At 39.3% G+C, this 20,396-nt stretch overlaps 2 protein-coding genes across 21 annotated transcripts in view; one reads left to right on the top strand and one right to left on the bottom strand.

Annotated features, from left to right (window-relative positions):
• CMSS1 (cms1 ribosomal small subunit homolog) overlaps positions 1-20,396 on the bottom strand; it is a 406,733-nt gene that overhangs the window by 274,582 nt on the left and 111,755 nt on the right. The gene's annotated exons all lie outside the window — the stretch shown is intronic.
• Positions 1-20,396, top strand: part of FILIP1L (filamin A interacting protein 1 like) — a 299,608-nt gene that overhangs the window by 180,533 nt on the left and 98,679 nt on the right. For all 8 annotated transcript variants that reach the window (XM_070071972.2, XM_070071975.2, XM_070071973.2 and 5 more), the window contains 3 exons: positions 5,327-5,588; positions 6,334-6,507; positions 13,067-13,245. In XM_070071972.2, the coding sequence (XP_069928073.2) occupies positions 5,337-5,588; positions 6,334-6,507; positions 13,067-13,245 (605 nt within the window). In that variant the 5' untranslated portion in view covers positions 5,327-5,336. The remainder of the gene's footprint in view (positions 1-5,326; positions 5,589-6,333; positions 6,508-13,066; positions 13,246-20,396) is intronic.

Raw genomic sequence — 20,396 nt, 5'->3', positions numbered from 1 at the left:
AAGGAAGTTAAGATATATAAGATTGATAAAAAATGATTTTTAAAAATTAACTTCTACAGCACAGAATTAGCTAGGGTGTGTGTGTGTGTGTGTGTGTGAGTATGTGTGTGTGTGTGTATGTATTTTGGAAAGAAGTGGCAAGTAAAACAGGCATCTTTATATTTGGCCACTTTCTGTAACTAAGTAAATAATTCCAGTTCTTCTTTCCTGGGACACTTCCTTACCAAGATCCACCATGATTTCAACCATCTTACAACCAAGAAAAACTGACCAAGGACACTACACAGGAAAATAAAATCTACTTCTTGCCACCAACTGTACTGTATTTGTATCCACAGATATAACACAACACAGAAGCACAAAATTCTGAAGTGGGAAGTACCAGGATCTCAGAGATCATCTAGTTTCAGGCCACAGTTCGGCTGTCAGGTGATCCATCAGTGAGTGAGGAACAGAGCAGATATCAAGGGAAAGAACTCCTGGTGCTTGTTCCATCATTAATGACCTGGTAGGGCCAACATACCCCCACATTCTCATTTTATAAGTGACAATCCAGAGCCTTGATAATTAATTAAGGCAGATCTGGATTCAGAAGCCAGGTTTCCTGATTCTCATTCTACACTTTTTAAAGTCACCACTCTATGGCTAAGATAGTCGCAGATAACACTTTCAGTTCTGTTAAATTAACAACTAAGCAAGTTTTCTCCTTGCAGACTTATCAGATATCATGACACTATCTGCACTTTATGAAAACAGCAAGGCATCATTATGTGGTATAAACAAAAGCAACTCTCTATTCCTTTCTCTTTTATTTAGTAACCTGAAAAACCCAAACCACTGTTGCTATTAGAAAATTTTTCTTTACGTCAGTAAGTACTCCTGGCCCAAGCACAGATGCATTACAAATTTGCCAAGAGAAACAATGAAGTCACTGATAGTACAAAGCATGACAGTATCATGAAATTCATGTCTTTGTTTTCTTCCTCTCGATACTTAATTACTTCTCATTACTGATCATTTTGTGGTTGTTGGCAGAGGGGTAAGGAAACTCCACCACTGTAAACATGTGGAGACACACACTCAGCAGACCAGAAGTCGGCACATGATGGGTCTATTCACAAATCCAGTGTGAATTACCACTTTATTAACCAGCAAGACTGTGGCTTCCACCTCCCGACCTCTAGAGAAAACTGGCTGTCTCAGAAAACCTCTAGATCACTTTAAAAAGAACAGTATAAAAACGTCTCAGGTCTCTTTATTTCTCTTACCATTTATGAATATCATTTCTGAGAAAAGATGTAGGATCTCCTGACGGATTTCACCTATCCCACTTTAAGAGTGAGGTGACAGAAACTAGGATATGCACCAAGTTCCCTTCAGTCTTCTGTGGTTTAGGGCTGCCTTAAGCTCACAGGGCTCTAAGTACTTATGAGCAATGCTTAACAGACTACCTTGCTAAGGAGAAGCATACCATGGACAAAACTGATGGGAGAAGATGAATCCTTATTTATCAGCAGCAGAATATAAGTTCATTCTTACCAGTAGGCTGCCATTCTACATGGGAATATGTGGGTAAAAGGAAAGGAAAGAAATACATCATTATAAATACAAAAAACCCACAAATGTTGCCAGGAAACTAAAAGAAGAGCCAATTGTATTGCATATCTCTTTTAAACTAGATTTTTATTACATTTTCATAAAAATCTGTGTCTGTAAGGGTAGTAGATATTGTCAATGGAGGCTGGAGTTAACTATTCCTGTTCCTTTGTAATGTGATTTTACAGCTCATCTAGAAGTGGAGTTTATTTTCCCACTTTTGAATCTGGGCTGGCCTTGTGATATTCTTTCTTTTTTAATTTAATTAAAAAAATGTTTGACAGGCAGAGTGTACAGTGAGAGAGACAGAGAGAAAGGTCTTCCTTTTTCCGTTGGTTCACCCCCCAATGGCTGCTGTGGACGGCGCGCTGCGGCCAGCCCACTGCGGCCGGCGCACTGCGCTGATCTGAAGCCAGGAGCCAGGTGTTTTTCCTGGTCTTCCTTGTGGGTGCAGGGCCCAAGCACTTGGCCCATCCTCCACTGCACTCCCGGGCCATTGCAGAGAGCTGGACAGGAAGAGGGGGACAGAATCCGGAGCCCCGATCAGGACTAGAACCCGGTGTGCTGGCACCGCAAGCAGAGGATTAGCCTATTGAGCCACGGCACCAATAAAATAAGACCTTGGAATTTCAACTCTCACATTCTTGGAACGTTGTTCTGAGGCTATAATATGGAGAAGTCCAGTGTGGCTTACTGGAAGATGACAATCTATGTGGAACAGAGAGAGTGATGATACAGCTGAGGTTCTGAACCCCAGCCCAACTAGTAAACATGTGAGAGAACCTGTCTTCAACCATCCAGTCCAGCAGAGCTTGCAAGATGACTGAAGCTGTGGAGTGAGCTATTGAATTTTCAGTCACTGTGTCCATTAAGTTTTGATATAGTCTGTTAAACAGAAATGCACACCTAGGGCTGGTGTTGTGGAGTAGTAGGCAAAGCTGCCACCTGTGATGCCAGTATCCCATATGGGTGTAGGTTTGAGTCCTGGTTGCTCCACTTCCGATCCAGCTCCCTGCTAACATGCATGAGAAGGCAGTGGAAAATGGTTCAAGTCCTTGGATCCCTGCACCCACGTGGGAGACTTAGAAGAAGCTCCTGGCTCCCGGTTTTGGTCCAGACTAGTCCTAGCCATTGCGGACATTTAGGGAGTGAACCAGTGGATGGAAGACCTCTCTGTCTCTCTGTCACTCTACCTTTAAAATAAATAACATAAATCTTAAAAACAAAACAAAATGGGCCGGCGCCGCGGCTCACTAGGCTAATCCTCCGCCTAGCGGCGCTGGCACACCGGGTTCTAGTCCCGGTCGGGGCGCCGGATTCTGTCCCGGTTGCCCCTCTTCCAGGCCAGCCCTCTGCTGTAGCCAGGGAGTGCAGTGGAGGATGGCCCAGGTGCTTGGGCCCTGCACCCCATGGGAGACCAGGAAAAGCACCTGGCTCCTGGCTCCTGCCATCGGATCAGCGCGGTGCGCCGGCCGCAGCGCGCTGGCCGCGGCGGCCATTGGAGGGTGAACCAATGGCAAAGGAAGACCTTTCTCTCTGTCTCTCTCTCTCACTGTCCACTCTGCCTGTCAAAAAACAAAAAAAAAAAAAACAAAAAAAAACAAACAAAAAAAATGAAACAAACAAAAAAGAAATGAACATTTGAGACAATAGGCCATAAGCAAAAAGAAAAAAACCATTCATAAGTTTTAAATATACCATAAAAGACAAAATAAATAAAATGAAAATAACAACTGTTGATTAAGTTATACAGGAGCAATGAGAACACTCATACTCTTCTATAAACTGGTATTCCATGTAGGAAAACAAAATTTTGAAAACACCCATATTTACAGACCAGAAATCCTCTCTATGTTCTTCCTTAAAGAATGTTCCCAGGAAAAATACATGTACATAAGAAGAAAAAATGTGTAAGGATGTCCTTAGCAGCATTTTTTTTTAATACTGAAAAAAGAATAAACTCTTCAAAAATCTGTCAACAGTGAAATGGTTAAGTAAATGGTAAATCATTCTTATAAAGAAATATCACACAACAAATCCAAAATATATAAATTACAGTACAATGGAATAAGGAAGAACATAAAAAATATGATCTAGGATGAGAAAACATTGTTTTAGAAAGATACAGCCAAATTGCTATTTACATAAGTTTGAAAACATGCAAAGCAATACTATATATATTTTTTTAGCTATATACATATATATTAAAGTATAAAACATGTGTGGCAATAAGAAACACCAAATTCAAGATGGTCATTACTTCTGGAGTAGGAAGGGAAAAGAACAGATTCCAGAAGTAACAAACAGGTGCTTCAACTCTACCTACAATGTATTGCTTTAAAAATTATTTTCTTGGCCATTTTTTCAAGTTATTTTTATTCATTTGAAAGGCAAGGTTACCAGGGCGGGGGAGAGAGAGAAAGAGAGATATCATCCATCCACTTGTTAATTCCCCAAATGGCAGCAACAACCAGGCCTGGGCTGGGCTGAAGTCAGAAACCAGGAGCTTCATCCGGGTCTCCTACATGGGTGCAGGGGCCTAAAGTACTTGGACCATCTTCTGCTGCTTTCCCAGACACATTAGCAGGTAGCTGGATCAAAAGTGGAACAGCTGGGACTCAAACCAGAGACTACACAGGATGGTGGCATCACAGGCAGAGGCTTAATTTGCTGTGTCACAACCTGGCCCCTAATTTTTTTTTTAATATATACAGTAAATTGCTAACAATTTTACAAATTTGTGTGATAGAATGTAGCAGCAGTTCATTATATTTCATATACTTTTTTGTTTGCTTGAGCATTTCCGATTTTTAAGGAAAGATTATTAGAAACCAAAAGGCATCAATGATGATGAAAGCTTCATGATTTTAAGGACAAAGAGTAAAATGAATAATCGTGTGTATAATTAGAATTGTCTATAAATTTAACTGGTATCTTCTCTTCTGAACCTCAAACATGGAATAATTTTTCTTGCTATTATAAATTAATCTGGGTGATTACATAACCATTTATGAAGATACTGTGTTTCTCAAATATTAACAGTCAACTACTATAGGCAGCAATATCTCTGCTTTGGAATTAAAGAGCTTAAATATAAGTGACTTAACTAAGTACTATTCTAAAATTTTGGTAGAATGTCAGGAATACAGCCAGAAACCAAGCCTTCATTCCTTTAATATTAGACTTTACCTTCATAACATAATAATCCAAAGTATTTTGAAGCAGTAATTCTGATATTTCTCTTATAATGTTCCAGAGGCTAAAAAATTAACAAAACAAAAACACACCCTCCGCAAAGGACTTACAGAGGGAATGATATAATTTGAATCTGAAGAAAGTTAGAACCATTAGCAAGTTTATCATTTTACAATTATGTTAAGTATGACTTAATCTAAGCAAGCACTTAAGCCATGGTTGGAGGTATGACCTAGGTCCTTGAAGTGGAATGCTTAGTGGACGAAGTTCAAACACAGTCTGTTTACTCATGGATATAAGTGGCCTTCATCAAAGCAGAACGCATTTTTTAAAATGTTGACTTTAAAAGCAGAAGTGTAAATAAGGCTGTGATTTATGAATCTACTAATACCCTTCTCTGCTCTCAACATCAGAGAGATTGAGTTTTGGCCTGTGGTAAATATAACAAGAATGCAGACTTGTTAAAGCAGTAATAGGTGCTCTTATTAAAATTCCACTTCCATTAAGAGTTACAAATTGCCTTCCTTTCCTGTAGGCCTGAAAGAATGCGTTCCAGAAGCAATGATACCAAGGGCTCAGCCCGCAAGCAATTTCCAAGACACAGAAAAGACCACAGTTTTCAAAGATCTGAGGATATGAAGCACAGACAGCAAGATAAAGACTCCACTAGTGAATGGGATGTCCTCCTTCCGCAGCCCCAGTCAGAGAAGCCATACAGTGGTAATGGCCACCAAGCAGAAGACCTTTCAAGGGATGACCTATTATTTCTCCTCAGCATTCTGGAAGGAGAACTGCAGGTCAGCTGGGTGGGGTTTTTCCCTGTCAGACTTAAAGGGGAAGACTGCTTGTCAATTTGAGGTGCATGCTGTCACAGAAATAGATATCTATGCTCCATACTTGTGTGTACTTGAAATCAAGGCCCCAATACACATACACAGAATTGTCTTCTGCCAACTCAATGGGCAATTAATCACATCTAAAAGGGTTGTCATTATGCCATACAATTGGCATGCATGTTGTGGAAGGTCATGTCCTCTGCCCTACTGCTCATCAGCTTCAGTATATGGGCACTTTGGCTAACAATAATGCTGGATGACTTCCGGACTGCCTTAAATAACAATAGATGCTTTAGTAACCTATGTGAACTGGCTCTTAGACTTGCCAAGGCATTATTGACCTACATAAAAATCTAAGAACAACAGCTACAAATATAGGAGAATCCTATTTCCTAACTCATGAAAACTAAAATGCCAGTACGTTGATGGGATATCACGTTATCTGCTGGTGAAACACTTTTTAAAATGTAGTCCTCCAATGTATAATGATCACTTTTAAAAACATTATTAATGTGTAATGAGATTGGAAGAAAGGTGAAGGCAAAGTTTTGTTACCTTTTCCAAAAGGTCCGATATCAAAACAGGATTCATTTATGTTTGAAAGAGAAGAAACACTGCCAGTTAATGCAAAAAAAAACACTTGCTGATAGCTGAAATCACACTGGTAGAAAAAGCAGGTTTTCTGAAATACCTTTTGTTCCTACAGGCTCGAGATGAAGTCATAGGTATTTTAAAGGCTGAAAAAATGGACTTGGCTTTGTTGGAAGCTCAGTATGGGTTTGTCACTCCAAAAAAGGTGTTAGAAGCTCTCCAGCGAGATGCATTTCAAGCAAAATCAGTACCTTGGCAGGAGGACATCTATGAAAAACCAATGAATGAGGTAAGTACTAGATGTGCGAGGTGGAAGAAGCTCACCAGCCAGACAAGCACTAGGCTTGGCAGGTGAGCAAAACCTGTAACTCCTTTTTCATTTTTTTAGGTTTACTTTTTTGTATATTTAAGATCTACCTAAAACAGATAAATACTACAAGTTCCTCAGAGAAGAAAAGAATGAATCATAGATAGGATAGTTTAACCATGCTTGTTTCTCAACATAGGACTGAAATGTACCAAATGCAAAGGAATTCCTCTCTCGTTCCCTTCCTCTCTCACTCCCTCCTCCTTCTCCGCACCCCCCCCCCCAAAACACAGGTCTGTTCTTCTTTTGGGGACTTGAAGGCTATCCAGGCCATAATGAAAAACAGATAAAGTTCAACCATAGAGGTTAATTTCTTTGAAAACGCTAAGGTATTATGTCATAGAAATTTTGAGCATGAATGGAAATGATCTGAAAAACTATCTAAGAAATAAAGTTTTTAAAAGCATATATTTTTAGATGAGTGCCTACTCTCTTTTTCCTTCAAAATTGTAATTGACAGCAAAAGCTCTTCCCGCCAAGTGTGCCCAGTATTTACAATGGTGAAGGTGAGCAGAAGAGGCAGTACTCCTTGCTGACATTTCTAACACTTGGCATTCTTATTTTATTCTTCTATTTTCCTCTGAGACTTCAGTGGAAAATTTCATAATTTTTCATTTTTATAAAAAGGAAACAACGAGGAGCATGAGTTAAGGACTGGAGAGAATGAAAGCAAGCTTTGGACAAATTCCCCCTACATAAGCTCTGGCAACCGACCTCAGGACTGATCTCTAATGTCCTTGCTATTCTCGTCTTGGGTGTCTCATGAGAAAAGACTACCAGCTTGCCAAATTGTGAAGGAGTCTGGTCATGTGGCTCTGCTTCTCTGAGGGGTGAGGATGAGACCACCCAAGGTCTGTTGACTTGTGCTTTAATCCAAATTTTAAACAAAAGGAGTTGGAGTTGCATACAAGTCAACAGTGTTTAAACCCTATCCTGGTTCCCAAAGCACTGCCTGTGAAAGGGCATCAGGCACAAATTCCCCCACCTCTCTGGGCTCAAATGCAAAATAATGGTCACTGAATATGCCCCTAACAAAACTCCACAAAAGGCATAACCCCTCAACACTTCAGTGTGAAATGAAACAGAATGATTCCAAACTCATGTTGAAATGAGTAGGACAAGTCTGAGTTATAAAATAATTCTATACATAGGCAAAACTGGAAATACCCTTTCTGCAAATGTTTGCAATCCTCACTCTGCAAAGTGCCCCTGGAAATTATCATCCATGCTGCTTTACAAATCCAATCTCCTTTGATTACCACTCCCTCAGATACCTCTACACTCTCACCACACCACCACACCTCTCATACTTCCAAAACCATAATATGCCAGTTTTCTTCTTTGCTTCTACTTGCCCCACTTGCCCTTCTTTCTTCAGCTACCAGTATATCCAGTTCCTTGGAGGTCACAAAATGTATTGACACAACTCAGTACCCTAGCCCTCTACTGAAGGAGCAATGGGTGAGAAGTGGACAACCAGAGAATGAATAGTAAAGGAGAGTTCTAACTAGAATTCTCTAGATGGAGTTGAAGAAAAGAAAGGTTAAGAGGGCAGTGTGTCCATTAAACCTGGGTATCACAGGAGAAAACTCATTTGAGTGCTGAAAGGTTATTCTTTCACCTCCCCCCATCTCGGAGTGATAACATACCTCCTCCCATCCCCAACACACATGTTTTTATTTTCCTGATACTGTTCTTTTTGAAAAACTTAAAAAAAATCTTATTCATGTCTAGGGTAAACTAGAGGGAATTTATGTAGTTCTTAAGGCAAAACAGAAGAACAAATTGCTCTTGGTTACTTGGTATGGCAGGAATACTGACAGTAAGGTGCAAAACTAGTTAAGGCCTATGAAGTGGAACAAAAGATCTGGGTGGGAATAGGAATAGAATGTAGAGCTGTAATCAAGATGGAGATGGAGAAGAGGGAAGAACTCAGTCCCCAGTAGTTTAACTTTCTATTCCTTTCTAATCTAGGATTTCACATTGGAAGTTACCATTAAAAGAGAGAGAGAGAGAGAGAGAGAGAGAGAGAGAAACTTGAGCTAATGGCTTAACACATTCTTAGTGCTTTCAAAGATAGATCATAGTAAATATAACATTTGGGATTTATCAACGTAGTATAACAAAAGAATCTGAGTGTCTTATAAGCATACATTTAGGGCAATACTTATAGTACTTATTTTAAGCAAATATATAACTGCCTTTAAATTTTCTTTTTATTCCTTTACTTAATTATATTTGAGGAACTGATATAAAAAAAATAGTTGTACTTCATGCCTCAGGGTGTTTACTTTTTAAAGATTTATTTGTGGCCCGCGCCGTGGCTCAATAGGCTAATCCTCCACCTTGAGGCGCCAGCACACCGGGTTCTAGTCCCGGTTGGGGCGCCAGATTCTGTCCTGGTTGCTCTTCTTCCAGTCCAGCTCTCTGCTATGGCCCGGGAGTGCAGTGGAGGATGGCCCAAGTGCTTGGGCCCTGCACCTGCAACGGAGACCAGGAGAAACACCTGGCTCCTGGCTTCGGATCAGTGTGGTGCACCAGCCACAGCACGCTGGCCACAGAAGCCATTGAGGGGTGAACCAATGGAAAAAGGAATACCTTTCTCTCTGTCTCTCTCTCTCACTGTCCACTCTGCCTGTCAAAAAAAAAAAACAAAAACAAAAACAAAAAGATTTATTTGTTTGAAAGTCAGAATTACAGAGAGAGAAAGAGACAGAGAAAGAAAGATCTTCCATTTGCTGGTTCACTCCCCAGATGGCCGCAATGGCTGGGGCTGGGCAAGGGACAGGCCAAAGCCAGAAGCCAGGAGCTTCCTCCAGGTCATCCATAGGGGTACCAGGGGCCCAAGCATTTGGGCCATCTTCTGCTGTCTTCCCAGGCCATTATCAGGGAGCTGGATCAGAAGTGGGGCAGCTGGGACATGAACTGGCACCCAAACAGGATGCTGGTATCTCAAGAGGTGGCTTTACCTACTATGCTACAATGCTGGCTCCACCTTCAGATTGTTTAATATCTCTGACGGATTGACCAAAAACAAATGATCAACAACCACAGACTGCTATAAAAGGATAATCAAGGAATAAAATTTAGATGTTGCAATTAGGAAAGCCAAGGTTCAGAACCTGTGGAGCAGGCATTGAGGCATAGCAGGTTAAGACACTACTTGGGATGCCCCATCCTATAATGACGTGCTGGGATCGAGTACTGTCTCCACTTCTGATCTAGCCCTGGCTTTAAAGGCATTTGGGGAGTGAACCAGCAGATGGAAGATCTTTCTCTGTCTCGCCCCCTTTCTCTTTCACTCTGCCCTTCAAATACATACATAAACAAATAAAAGCGTAAAAACAAAAAAGGAAATCCTCATGACGGGTAGGGCTTAGGTAGAACATGAAAGAATCCCATTCTGGCAATATGTCAGAATATCATAAAGTCACATAATTTAAAAAGTATCAAAATGTTAGGTAACATATAAAAAACACTATTAACTGCATAGATGACCTACATAGAAGAGATATCCTGAGCCAGAAACAAAAAGAGCAAGTTCTGTATACTGGCTTCTGGCTTTATACACTTTGAACCTTTCTTCTTTCTAATCAACAATGGAATGGAAAAGACACAAAGGTTTGAATTGATTATAATTAACTTACTTTTGAAAATTTTATAAAATATAGAACAATGTATGAATATTATATATGAATATATGAACAATAACATGTGACTAGTTGAAGAAGTTCAGAATGTAAAAGGATACAGGAAAGTTATATGAATAGCAGAAGTGGAAGAAAACACTGAGTATTTATACTTGATTGAGCCTTCTCAATCAAGTAAGATAAGACACAATAATAAGCAGGTACGGATGTGTTCAGGTCTAGTACTAAGGGTAACATGGACTTCATTCAAACAGATGTTTTGAGGAAACAGACTGGATGCTGACCAAGTATAAAGACAAGAATCACACACACACAGGTCCAGCTAAATTGAAAAATCACTCACAATGCTATCAAGAATGGAAAGAAAGATTTTTGAGGAATTGACCTGAAGTTACCCAGACCAAAATGAGAATGAGAGAAGACTATCATCACTCATAGTGAGAATGAGATATGAAAGAGATTTCGGAAGGCTCTGGCAGTGGCAGTGTGGAGCCATGTTCCATTTCTAGAGCGTGAGACATGAAGGCAATAAGAAAAGTCACTCTTTCAAGATTTCAGTGTCATCAAAGAAAATCAGGTTTTCAGTACAGATAGGAAGAAGATGTAATTCATGTATGCATATTTGTTCACTATTGATCTACCGAATAGGTCACTTTGGCCACTTTCTGGATTAGTTTTAGCCCTATCTGTTTATTTAGAGTAATCAAAAGAAAGTATATTAAGAGAAGGACAATTTACAAAAACCAGTAGGAAAGAATGAGAAAAAACAAAGTTAGAGCATACAAAGAAAATCAAATGGGGGGCGGGGAGGGCTGGTGCTGTGGGGTAGCAGGTGAAGCCAGTAGTGTCGGCATCCCATGTGGTCGCTGGTTCGAGTTCTAGCTGCTCCACTTCCCATCCAGCTCTTTTCTATGGCCTAGGAAAGCAGTAGAAGATGGCCCAAGTCCTTGGCCCCTGCGCCCATATGCGAGACCCAGAAGAAGCTCCTGGTTCCTAGCTTTGGATCGGCACAGCTCTGGCCATTGCGGTCAACTGGGGAGTGAACCAGCGAATGGAAGACCTACCTCTCTCTCTCTCTCTCTCTCTGCCTCTCCTTATCTCTCTGTGTAACTGACTTTCAGATAAATAAATCTTTAAAAAAATTATTGTTTCTTTCTAAACAAATATTCAGCAACCAAAAGAATATACACAAAACCTCTCATTCTTCATTCCTTCTAACAATGAAAGGATGAAAGCAAAAATCCACATACTGGGACATAGTATATTTCTTTCACTCTAGGCAAAAAGTTGGATTTTACTAAGGGCAGAGAATAGGACATGCTATTGGGGAAGCTAAATTGATAAGCTGAAAGCTTGTCACCACACAAGAAACACCAGGAAGCCATCTTTTCAATCTTTCTGCCCCTAGAGGCCCCTGAAATGACTAAGGAGGCTTCCGGTTTTCTATCCTAGGTTTCAATTAAACTGCAAGTGGGGACAGATTAAAAAACGGAGTCATTCTTTGATAATCCCTTAGTACTTGAGGATGCATTAACTTACATTGCTCTGAACTGTTTTACGTGTATTTTTCTTTTCTTTCTAGTGAGAGTATAAGCACTTCAACTTCAAACATCTCTTGTATTCTCCATGGCAACTATCACAGTATTAGGTACATATGGTAGAATAGGCAATTAATAAATACTTGTTGCCTTGAGAAAACTGTGGCACTAGAATTGATCTTAGAAATTATCAAATCCAGCCTAGCATTCAGAGGTCAGAGAGAATTTGTTGGGTTCCATATGCTGGGACACACACCTTAGTTCTGTTTTTCTAAAATGAGCTGGCCATTTTGTGCCTTGGATTCCTACTCAAGTATATGCTTTTTAGTATAAATTGGCTTCATATTCACACAGTGTCATAAAATTTTAATCTTTTACAATAAAGGGAAAAGGCAAAAACCAACTATCATGATGTTCTAACAACAGCATTTAGTATTTAATCTGAAAACTCACATGTTTCAAAGCCATGTTCTTAATCCATCTTAATTTATCACTGGAAAAAGATCCTAAGCCATTTATACTTTTATAGAGCTCCTAATCTCCCTCTTTTCTTTCTTGATTCCTAGCTTACCTGTCTTCAATCTGTAAAAATTTACTGTGTACCTATGATATGTAAAGTAGCTTGTTAGATGCTAAGAATTTAGGATGTAGATAAGCCCTGTCCTCAAGGCATTTATAGTGTAGAGGGGGACAGAAACATATAAATAAGGCATAGAGCAATTATTTTAAAACAAAGATGTAAGTACAGTGCTGTGAAATCCAGAAAGGACATAGTGCTTACATTTGATCACATTCATACTACTCATCAATATAGAATTAATGACCTGTGTATTGGAAATATCTTCTTGATGCTTAAAAAAGAAAAACAGATCAAGGGATCTAAGAGGGTTTTACAGATAGAGAGTACTTTAAGGTGGTCTGGGGTATAAGAAATCAGCTAATGTAGCTACAAAATCAAACACTGTGCAAGGATTCTCACCCTCAATATTCCTTTAGTATAGAATTCTGGAAAGAAAAGAGAGTGTTGGGAATGAAATATGAGGAAATTGTTCTGATATGTATGGAAGCACAAATTATTCTCTCTGGGAAATTTTGATGGCAATGTAAAGTCTACATTTGTGTTGAAATGCACCAAGAAATATCAGTTAACAAGAATAATGATAAACTGAAACAAGGAGTTAAAAATCTTATTGCTGAATTAATTAGTAAAACAAGAACAACTCTAAAACATTGAGAGAAGACAGTATTATGAACAATTTACAATTAACAGATAATAAATGTTTTCTTTTATAGTTGGACAAAGTTGTGGAAAAACATAAAGAATCTCACAAAAGAATCTTGGGACAGCTTTTAATGGCAGAAAAATCCCATAGGCAAACTATCCTGGAGTTGGAGGAAGAAAAGAGAAAACACAAAGAATACATGGAGAAGAGTGATGAATTTATAAGCTTACTAGAACAGGAATGTGAAAGGTAAGCCTGCTTTGAATCAAACAATGAGCCATTCTGCCAACTATTACTAACCTCTCACTATAGGCTGCACAGTGTACCACATATTAGGGATCTATGGATGATTATAGTACAACTTCTGCTCTTAAGATGTCATTGTCTATGGTGAAGAAAAAACATTACTAAAACAATGCCAAAATAACAGGATGTGACAAGGACTATGAGAGGGTAAGTGCTGGGCACCTAACTGCAACGAATGTCATGTTAAATGCAAGCCACAGGAGTCTAGTCTCCAGGCAAACAAGAATGGAAACCATATTGATAGTAAAGGGAGAAGTAAGTGTTATAGCATGGAGATGGGAAAACAACATCACTGCAAAGGGAACTCAAGCTTTCACACGGCTATAGCACAGGTTTGAGTGCAGGATGAGAAAGGGAAAGGCTAGCTCCATCAGCACTTGGACTTTATACTGCAGGCAAAAAGCAGCAAATGAAAAATCACAAGATGAGGAATGAAATGAACAAATAGGCTTCTTTAAAAAATCACTAAGATAACATAGAGGAAAGACTGGAGGAAGTTTAGACTGGAACAGGAAGCCTGCATAGGAGGCAAACATTCCGATGAAGAAGATAACGGGATGTGTCCCAATGGACATGGAATTGGAGGGAGGGGTGTGAACAAGAAATATTCATAACGTATAGTCCCTATGAGTTAGTCACTTAAGAGATTGGAGAGCAGAGCAATGAAAGGGAGCTACTGAAAAGCACTCAGGTTATTCACCAAGATATGGAATATGAATATGGCATAGATTTTTGTTGTTGCAGGATTTTCATTGAGCAGGATGAATTGTGTTAGGAGAAGGGGTGAGTACAACACAAATCTTGTTTTAGACATGTTGAGTACCAGGTACCTTGGTATACTCCAATGTTCGGTGGGAAGGAAGTTAGATACAATAAAAGCTCTCTGACTGTTGGTGCAGTGAGGGTAGAGAATGCTGAAAGAGGAACCCTACAATATATCAAAATGGTCAGTGGTTTTCCTGAGGAAAAGAGGTCAAGGAACCTAAGAAATAATGGCAGAAGGACCAGAAAAGAAGCAATGAAATGAAGCATGAAAAGACAAACAGCACCAATGAACACAGAAAAGATGAGAAATGTCCTAGGATTTGATGACAAAGAATACATTGGGGAAATTAATGAACCATTTCAATAAAGCAACAAGGGCAGAAGCCAAATGGCAATGCTGTAAAGAATAAATGAGATTATAGAAGTTTAACATTTAAACTAGTATTTTGAGACATTTGGCTGCAAATAAGGAAAGTTTGGTAGGCAAACCATATTTGGGGTAGATTATTTTGTTCCACTTTGGCCTCCTATGCTCAACCATCTTAAAATGTGCAAGTACCCATATTAAACTGAATACAACAATTAACCCTCTCTATCGATACTATAAAATAGGAAATAATGATCACTTGCAATGCCAAATTTTTACTGGAGACTTACTTCACTTTTGATATTTCTATGGGTACTTTTATGAGTTAGGTAATTAATGATGCTGTGTTCTAACACAGAAAAAATAAGCTATGATTTCCTTTTTCAAAACACTGGTAATCTCAACTGCTTTATCATATTGAGCTAGGTAACTGACATTACACCAATATCAAGGCTAATAGCAAACTTTTACTTTTCAGTTAATTTCATGGTAGATATTCCATAGCCTTCAGACCCAGCCTAATCTTTCTAGATTTTTCACTCACTACAAGGGGTCCTTGTTAACTTACTGCATCATGAACTCAAATACCTACAGGGGCAGATTAAAGGAGCACAAGAAATCTGGCACCAAGAGAAGATTAGATGCAGACATGACAATTTAAGATCTGTTATTCAATGAGACAATGTAATATTAAATATTATTTCAAACTCCAGGGGTTTGGCACCAGTGGCCTCATTTAGCCTACATAATTACTTGGCACTAACTTGCTGAACACTTTCTGTCTGAGATATGCCTGCCCAAAGGGCTGAGAACATCAATAGAGAAGGCAAAATGGTAGAGATTTCAGAGGGGGAAGGTGATGGATGGGCTGCTGGGCTACAGTGATAGCACTCATTGCTGTAGCTCTTATTATCTTCAGGAAGACGATCCAGAAGCGACACTATATAACATTGGGAGGCAGATGGTGAAAATGATTTAAACTAAAAGAGCAAAGAGGAGGCCGGCGCCGCGGCTCACTAGGCTAATCCTCCGCCTAGCGGCGCCGGCACACCGGGTTCTAGTCCCGGTCGGGGCGCCGGATTCTATCCCGGTTGCCCCTCTTCCAGGCCAGCCCTCTGCTGTGGCCAGGGAGTGCAGTGGAGGATGGCCCAGGTGCTTGGGCCCTGCACCCCATGGGAGACCAGGAAAAGCACCTGGCTCCTGGCTCCTGCCATCGGATCAGCGCGGTGCGCCGGCCGCAGCGCGCCAGCCGCGGCGGCCATTAGAGGGTGAACCAACGGCAAAGGAAGACCTTTCTCTCTGTCTCTCTCTCTCTCACTGTCCACTCTGCCTGTCAAAAAAAAAAAAATAAATAAAAAAAAAAATAAAAGAGCAAAGAGGAACAACACTGAGAATGGGAACAAAGATCAGAGGGAATAAAGGTCATGGGCTGTAGGGAAAGAAAAATAGTAGGATAAATGTAAAGTGTATACAATGGAATCAGAATACTAAAAATTGTATTTCTACAGGTGTCAAATGAGTTTAAAAGGAAGAATTTCAGAGATTATGTATTTTTTAAACCTATATAGTACATAAAGTTGCCTTGAAAAATTTCATTAAACATACCACCACCAAGAAGCAGGCTAAACAGGGTCTCTCACTCCCTGATCAGTCACTCCAAAAGATATGAGAACATGTACCATTTCCATTTGCCAGGGAGTAGCTTCCAGATGAACTCTCTGGGTGAGAGAACGTTAAACCTACCCTCAGTGCATCTGATGCACAGGTGACTCATCCCCTGCTTTGCCTGTATGGTACATTTGTATTCGCCCTCCCTTTTTTCTCCTCTGCCTTCCCAGTAGACTGCAGGTCTCATGAGGCATAACTGACTTTCACCTGCTGTAAAGCCATGTACATCAAAGTATTAGATGAACACCACCTGACAAAATGGAGGAAACTCTAATGATTTCAGGTACACAGCCGAAGGAGGTGCTGACATACAAGAAGGTGAAATATCAGTAATATGTCTCATTTTCAGGTGGCAAGGCAAAACACACACCATCACTGAGCACTCAAACATATGCAGGAGTACTTCCTCTTTATCACACAGCCACCCTCAAAAAAGCAAGACTAACTTACCCTAAGGGGTCAAAGAATAATGTTTACTTCCTTCCTCAAACAAAGTGATGTAAGCCACTCCCAAATTAGTGACCCTTGGCACAGTGAAACAAAGGTACCTTAACTCTCATAAAGTGGGGGTTGGTGGAGGAAAGCTACAAAGGTCTATCTGATTGAAACTGAAGGCTTCACACTCATTCTTTAAGCATTGGTTAATATCTCCTTGGAAATAAAATGAAAATTAAGAAATACATGATTGAGGTTGTTAATGAGACCTTGGAGGATGTAATGATGAATTTCAAATTAAGGCTCAATTTCTGTATTTACTTTGGAGAATTCAGTTTATGTGGAAAACCCTAAAGGAGCCTGATGTCACACATTGAGTTCAGGCCAAAATGTTTGCCAAGTGATGTCGCTGTCGTAATCAGTCACCAGTTGGCTTTCCCACCAAGCGCTGGTGGGGGCAGGGATCAGCTCAGGAAAGTCTGTTCCCAAGCATGTTAATGTAAAGTTTCCTTAGTTGTAATCTGTGCGGTTTGGTCTGTATACATGAAAATATTATATCCACATTTCATGACAACTTTCTGCTTTCCTAACAGCTCCAATGTGTGGATATATGTGTCACCAATGACCTGAATTATGTATTTGGCTGAATTACAAGAGAAGTCTATGTGAAAGGTTTTACACAAAGGCAATGCCAGTGATTTTTTGCCTTTCTGGATGGCTTCATAGGAAAGCCAAAACAAAAAATCACTTTCAGTGTAATTTTGCAAAATTTTCCCATAAATGAAATTTCAATTTTGTCTTCCAAAATAACTTGCATAAATTTTTTTCTGTTTCAGTCTCAATGTAGGGAAAAAGGCTACAAAATAAAACAAAGATTTTTTTTTAAACTATGCATTCTTTCAAAATATGAAAGCAAACTCTGTGTACTAACCATATATATTACTGCATTTCTGGCCTTGGAATAACCACTAAGGCAGGAAACAAATATTGTTATGGCAACTCAGTATAAAAACTGTGGCTTCAATCATGGATTCTTTTAAAGCCTTAAATTACTTTTCATAATATCTTGGCCAAGTAGGTTAGCACTGATATTCCGATTTTATAAAACAAGCGTTCAAATGGTCATTTCTCAAAGTCAAGCAATGGTGAAGAATCAGAAGTAGAATTAACTTTTTATTCTGGTCCTTCCTGGGTTTGACTAGATAGATCAGTAAGGCAGGGGCTACAGGGACCTTTGAGTGAGTCACCAAGATTCTACCACCTTCAGGAGTCATGGCCTTGGCCACACTCTGTACAAGTCCTTTCTTGTTAGGTTTTCATGAAGAACAAAGCACTTCCAGCTCTGTATGGCTGAAGCAACTTTATAAACAAAGACTTCAATCATGGACCCACGTCTACCATGAAAAGTCTATTTTCCAGACTGGGAACAAGCAAGGTGACTGAAACACTGGTTGAGTTACAGTTGATCCTATTGTTAACAGAATATATTGGACTACCTTCAAAGGTTTCTCTCAAAAACATCCAAACTTCCTTCTAGAAGCTTTGCATATTTCCTTGAATCACAAAAGTGAATAAGTGTGTTAATTTATTGAACTCTTTGGTTAAATTAACTAGTTAGCTGATGCTGCTTACCATTGATTCATTCATTCATTGTATAAAATTGATTAAATGTCTGCTACAAGCCAGTTCCTGGGCTAGATATGGGCTGAAGAACTTAGATAAGGTCTTTACTGACATATACCCCAAATAATTTGTTCACTGTGTAAAATAGGCACACCACAAAAAACTTAAGACATGATAGTGATGTTTCTAAGGCACTATGAGATCATGATGGGTAGGAAAAAAAGGACCCCTATGGTAAAATAACATAGCAAAATGTAATGCTCATGAACACAGAACATGTAGGAGATACCAGTAAACCCACTACACTAGAGTACTTTCTTGCTGCTATTGCCATTAGGCTTTTCAGCTTCTTTGGTCTTACATCTCAGCTTTTAAGAGTATTCCACAGGGCAAAATATAGTGGGTATAACACTTTAGAAAATAAATCAGGTATACTTTTAGAAATAATATTTGGAAAGCCAGCAGTTTTAAATTTCATGCACACTAAACTATTGTTGTAGAATACATTGTACTCAAGTGCAATCATTTCCTTTCCATTTTCTGGCAAGGAGCTGCTTGTATTACATATTCTCGAGACTATGTCTTGCAAGTAGTGAAATGGATGCCAGATCTCCATTTGACCTTTGTCAGGGATAGCCAGTTCTCTGTCAGAACAAAATGGAGACCTCCCACAAACATATATTTTGGTATTATAATTCTATAGAGAATTACAGTGTGATGGCTTAGGGTTCATACACCCCAGTCCTAACACAAAATCTGGGCATGGATACAGAAAGGGTAATTACCTCATGTGGGTACCAAAAAACCATCTGGGACTATACACTATGACTTAACTTTCAGCAATTGTCACAAAACCATATCCTCGTAACTGCACAATTCAGCAATTTCCATACAACACCATTTAATTACAGAGGTCAAAACTTGGATACAGTGATGATGCTATTTGATTGCTTTTCCTTCCCAGAAAGCTGAGCTAAATTTTACAAGTAAGTTTTCAGACTGCATCTGCAACTAGTATGTAACTCTAGACAATTCCATATAACCTTCTTTCCTTGTAAGTAAAACAAAAGCACGGAATGGATTTGTACATCTCTGTCAAATCTAAATATCTGTGGCTATGTGTCTTGCTGAGGACATTAACCATATATTGAGAGGTCAGTCAGTTGGAATAACAGTTCTTCTACCCTGATTTCAAATCCAAATCTGTATTTCCATTCTTAATTTCTGTATATTCTACTGCTCCTCAAATTTTACACATTAAAAACTGAGCCTAATATCATCTTTGCATATCCAGGTCCACTTGCAACCTTTCTATTCCTGTCAATGCCACTACAATGAATCAATCTATCAGACTATCTATAAAAATTAAAGAAATCTCAAATCACAAGATTTAAGCTAGAAAAGACCTAGCAATCTAGACCAACCCTCTGATGTATGAACTGAGAAAAGTAAGGGCCATCACTAGGAAATTCCCTCAACTAGGAAATCCCCCAAAACTTGCAGTTAAGTATTTGCAAAGCCAGACCAGAAGCCAACTCTCTTGATAATATATTTGGCATTATTCTCCCTAGAATCATTACTAAGTACTTAAGCCTTGTGCTTGATGGTGTGAGATTCAGAAGAAACTTAAGATACAACTATAATAAAGTTGAAAAGACAAGACTTTTATAAAATAATACATGGATAATTCAGGCAGAACTCAGGTGTTCATTTTGTGGTACAGACATCTACATTGCACTGTGGGAGGTCAGGCAAAAAGGAGTTTAATGACTGCAATTATCCAATAGCTAGCACAGTCCCAGAGGAATGCAGGGCATACAGTAAGTGCTGGATAAATACATCTAACTGGCTCATAGCTAGTAGTTTAATAGGCCTATAAAACAGGAAGCCAAACACTGAATGTGGAAAGGCAACCTCAAACTTCTGTTCCATCTGGACCATAAAATTTAAGAGGAAGAAGAGTCATTAAACCATATCAAAATGGAAATTTTTGCTTCCTAAATGGAAATCAAGGTGAAAAATTAGACTTAAACTATATCCTTAATTTGCAACTTGTAGTAAACTTTCCTGGCAGGGGTATTAACCCCTTACACTACAAGATGAAGCCAAACAGCTTTGGCTAGCTAAGAGGATAGAGATGATTAGCACAAAGGATGAGCAGATGTCATTACACAAAAGTATCTTATGAAAGAGAGCAGAATATCAGAGTTAAAAGACAAACTCAAGTAGAGCAACA

This window comes from Oryctolagus cuniculus, chromosome 4 (genome assembly GCF_051225735.1).
Source record: "Oryctolagus cuniculus isolate XC-2025 breed Fujian yellow rabbit chromosome 4, ASM5122573v1, whole genome shotgun sequence".
In the NCBI taxonomy this organism is placed as follows: domain Eukaryota; kingdom Metazoa; phylum Chordata; class Mammalia; order Lagomorpha; family Leporidae; genus Oryctolagus; species Oryctolagus cuniculus.
This window is presented reverse-complemented; position numbering and strand designations above follow the sequence as displayed.